This window comes from Lepidochelys kempii, chromosome 7, assembly GCF_965140265.1.
Source record: "Lepidochelys kempii isolate rLepKem1 chromosome 7, rLepKem1.hap2, whole genome shotgun sequence".
NCBI classification, from domain to species: domain Eukaryota; kingdom Metazoa; phylum Chordata; order Testudines; family Cheloniidae; genus Lepidochelys; species Lepidochelys kempii.
Genome location: NC_133262.1, coordinates 49902085 through 49906694, shown reverse-complemented (window position 1 = coordinate 49906694; position 4610 = coordinate 49902085). Strand labels below are relative to the sequence as shown.

General features: G+C 54.3%; 1 protein-coding gene across 1 annotated transcript; it reads right to left on the bottom strand.

The window, feature by feature from the left end:
* Positions 1-3191: 3191 nt before the first annotated feature.
* Positions 3192-4376, bottom strand: LOC140915294 (actin, cytoplasmic-like). The gene has a single exon (XM_073354876.1). It carries the CDS (start codon positions 4374-4376, stop codon positions 3192-3194), a length of 1185 nt encoding a protein of 394 aa, XP_073210977.1.
* Positions 4377-4610: the final 234 nt, after the last annotated feature.

Sequence of the window (4610 nt, the reverse complement as noted above, 5' to 3'; positions counted from 1 at the left end):
CATAGAGGAGCCTTTTCAGAAGGTGGCTGTGGACATAGTGGGGCCTCTCAGCAAGACAATCTGGTCGGGGAAGAAATACATTCTGGTGATGGTAGATTTCACTACCTGTTACCCCAAGGCAGTGGCCTTGTCTTCTATCAAAACAGACACAGTAGCAGATGCACTGCTGACCATTTTCAGCAGAGTAGAGTTCCCCAAGGAAGTTTTGACAGACCAGGGATCCAACTTCATGTCAGCCCTGCTCTGATGCTTGTGGGAGAAATGTGGGGTCTGGCACATCTGGGCCTCACTATATCACCCCCAGTCCAGTGGGCTGGTGGAGAGGTTCAATAGAACTCTAAACATGATGCTGAAAACCTTTATGAACCAGCACCCACAGGATTGGGACAAGTATTTACCTCACCTGCTGTTCACGTACAGGGAGGTGCCCAGAAGTCTACCGGGTTTTCGCCTTTTGAACTGCTATACAGAAGCAGGATAAGGGGGCCCCTGGACCTGATGAGAGATGAATGGGAGGGGAAGGCCACTCCTGATGGAGAATCAGTGATGGAGTATGTCTTGACTTTCCGAGAAAGACTTGCTGAACTCATGGGCTTAGTCAAGGAGAATCTGACCAGAGCCCAGAGGAATCAGAAGGTCTGGTATGATCACATGGCATGGGCCCGCGCCTACGCCACCGGGGACCAGGTGATGGTTCTCATCCCCATGAGAAAAAGCAAACTACAAGCCACCTGGGAAGGCCCTTTCAAGGCTGTCAAGCAACTAAATGAGGTAAACTATGTGGTGGAACTGTCTAACCAGACACACTGCCACCGGGTGTATCGTGTTAATATGATGAAGCTATATTATGACAGGGGGAATGTGGTGTTGGCCGTGTGTAGGCATTGAGAGGAGGAGGGAGATGACCCTTTAGTAGATCTATTCTGTGAGACAGGAGCTGGCTCCTCCCTGGAAATAATTCTCCTCTCTGATCAGCTAACACCTGCCCAGCAAGTTGAGATCAGAGGGATGCTGCATTTGTACCAACAGCTGTTTTCCAACCAACCTGGACTCACTAATCTGACTGTCCACTGGGTGGAGACAGGATCGCATCCTCCTATAAGATGCTCCCGCTTCCAAGTCACAGGGAAAACTGCTCAGGACCTGGAAAGAGAGTTCAGTGACATGCTGGCTTTGGGCGTGATCCAGCCATCTTCCAGCCCTTGGGCTTCTCCTGTGGTGTTGGTCCCCAAAAAGGACGGGTCGATCCGGTTCTGTGTAGACTATCAGAAGCTTAATGCCATCACTGTGTCTGAGGCCTACCCCATGCCCAGGACTTATAAGCTCCTAGACAAGCTGGGAGGAGCTTGCTACTTTATCACTATGAACCTTACAAAGGGCTACTGGCAAGTGCCACTGGATGCAGATGGCAGGCTGAAATCTGCCTTTATCACCCCTCTGGGGCTCTATGAGTTCCTGGCCCTGCCTTTCAGCCTCAAGGGAGCGCCGGCCACCTTCCAGCACCTGGTGGATCAGCTACTGAGGGGGATGGAGAGTTTTGCCATGGTGTACATTGATGACATCTGTGTCTTTAGCCAGACCTGGGAGGACCATGTGTGCCAGGTTAAACAAGTGCTGGACCGACTCCAGGAGGTTGGGTTTACCATAAAAGCTGAGAAGTGCAAGGTGGGGATGGCTGAATAGGGTGACCAGACAGCAAGTGCGAAAAATCGGGACAGGGGTGGGGGGTAATAGGTGCCTATATAATACAAAGCCCCAAATATCGGGACTGTCTCTATAAAATCGGGACATCTGGTCACCCTATGGCCGAAGTATCTTACCTGGGCCACCTGATGGGGAGCAGCTGCCTAAAGCCAGAACCAGCCAAGGTGGAGACGATCAGAGACTGGCCCGCTCCCCAAACCAAAAAGCAGGTCCAGGCCTTTATTGCGATGGCGGGGTATTATCGAAGATCTGTGCCACACTTTAGCTCCATAGCCACTCCCATACCTGAGCTATGCAAGAAGGGAAAGCCAGAAGGCTCTCTATGTGCTGAAGGAGGCTCTGGTCAGTGGCCCAGTTCTGGTAAACTCAGACTTTGACAAGCCCTTTATGGTGTTCACCGATGCCTCAGACATGGGGCTGGGTGCGGTGTTAATGCAGGTTGATGAAAAGGGGGAGAGACATCCCATCATGTACTTGAGTAAGAAGTTGTTATCTCTGGAGCAAAACTACATGGTCATAGAGAAGGAATGCGTGGTTATGGTATGGGCCTTTAAGAAACTACAGCCATACCCATTTGGGCAACACTTCACTGTGTTCACTGACCACTCTCCCCTGACCTGGCTACACCAGATGAAAGGGGGCAATGCCAAGCTCCTGAGGTGGAGCCTGCTCCTCCAGGATTATGGTATGGAGGTGGTCCATGTGAAGGGGAGTGCCAACGTGATAGCTGATGCATTGCCCCAGAGAGGGGGGCCTGAACTTCCCCAGGTAACTGGTTAGAGTGATCCCGCTCAGTTCATTCATGAAGGGGGGAGAGATGTGACCAAGTAGGGAGTATTAATCTGATAATGTTGCATGGGAGTTTTACTAGTTTACTGTCTTCTGCTAACAAGGGGCGTGCCTCTGTTTTCCTGGGGTACTGCATGTATATTAGATGGTGATGGGAAATAAGGGTGTGACTTCACTGAAGGATGATACTTGACGGCCAGCACGTAAACAATTGCGGCTGCCCTTCGTAACCTGAGCCCAGGAGGGAGTTGGGACCAGGTGACACCTTCTTCCCTGGAAACTGGACAAAGGCTGGATGAGGGGCCGGGGGTGTGGCTGGCTGAGGCAGCAGGGAGGGGTTTCAGTTTTGTAGCTGGCTGGGGAGATGGGTGGAGGCCCAGAACTTGGGTCTGGGCTCCCCATCCCTTAAGAGGGGATGGGGGCACTCTCTGGGAACCTCCCCACCAATAGATGCACCTGTTCGGTGCCCATGGAGCTCAGATCTGGTGCACACGCCCATCTCGGGCTGCCCATGGTGAAGACCCCATGATTTCTGTCGCTCAGCATGGGTAGCCCCAGTGGGTTTCCCCTCTGCAAGGCTGGCAGGCAGCATCTAGCGAGGAAGCCAGCTCCATGCCTGTTGTCCCGTAAGCAGCGTTTATAGAGGGGCTTTCCCGTACCCATGTCTTTCGCGCCCTGTGCCCGCCCAGCTTGCCCTCTCAGAAGCAGTGCCGGTGGACTACGAAGGGTCCTTTCTCATTGTAGGCCAGGCGGCTGATCCAGACGTTCTGGAAGGCGTTGAGTGACGCCATGATGGAGCCGCCCAGCCACGCTGAATAGCTGCGGTGGGGGGAAGCCAGGATGCCCACTTGCCCCTTGCCCACCGTCTCCATCCTGAGCAGCTCCTTCTTGATCCTCTCGGAGAAGCCGCGGAGCATGGTGGTTCCCCCAGCCAGCAGCATGTTGGCCAGTAGCTCTGCCTGGCGCTCCGGCTTGCACTTCCTGATGCTATTCATGGCATGGATGTGAATGCCTACCTCAGGGAAGCCCAAGACGGAGGGGGTAAAAAGCGCCTCAGGGCAGCGGAAGCGCTCGCTGCCGATGGAGATGACCTGATTGTCGGGAAGGGTGAAGTCCATGAGGTATTTCTTTTCATCCCCATTCAGTTCAGCCTGGAAGTCCTCAGGGATGTAGCAGCACTGCTCCTTGATCTTGCACACCAGCTCCAGCTCCTCCTCCTGGAAGGGGTTCCCGCACTCCCCCATCAGCTTGGCTAGGTAATGCGTCAGCCTGCTGCCTGCTACGTCCAGGCGGTAGGTGGCATGGGGTAGGATGTAGCCGTCGTAGACAGGGGCAGTGTATGAGGTCCCGTAGCCAGAGCCGATCACTAGCCCATTGATACGCCCGTAGGAATATACCGAGAGCAGGGACTGGTAGGCCACAAGCATCGCCGGCACCTCAAAGCTCTCGAACAGCAACTCAGCCATCTTCTCCCGGTTGGTGGTTGGGGAGAGGGGGGCATCTGTGACCAGCACGGCCAGCTCCTCAGGGCACACACTGAGCTCTGTGTAGAAGATGTGGTGCCATAGCATCTCCAGGGCATCCCAGTCAGTCACCACACCATGGGTCATCACCATGTTCGTGATCACCTCCGAGCTCCTGCGTGGGATGCTTTCCCCAATATAATAAAGGGGGCTGTTCTTGGTCCTGATCTTGGGAACCCCTACACAGCTCGGAAGGACGGACCGTGGTTTCTCGTCCCCAGCCAGCCCACTCTTGGTGTAGCCGGTGCCAGTATCTATTACCACAGCACAGTAGTCCTTGTATTTCTCTGAGGTGAGGTCTCTGGCGCTAGACCCATGGCTGGCAGAACCGTGACTCTTAGGCTTCTTCCGCTGGCTCATTTCAGCAGGGCTAGCCACACGTTATTCCTCTGAATCCTACCTGCAGTCCCAAGAGCCAGCCCCAGGCGCCAGGTGAGAGAAGAACCCAGGAAAAAGCTAGGGAGGGCTGTGTTGCCATAGCAACGTCCTGCATCATGGGCGGAGAGCAATGACATCATAGTGCCAGGGACAAGGGGGAGCCACTCACAGGAGCTCTTGGGAAGGTGCTGAGAGTAAGAGTCTGCTCAGGTTGAG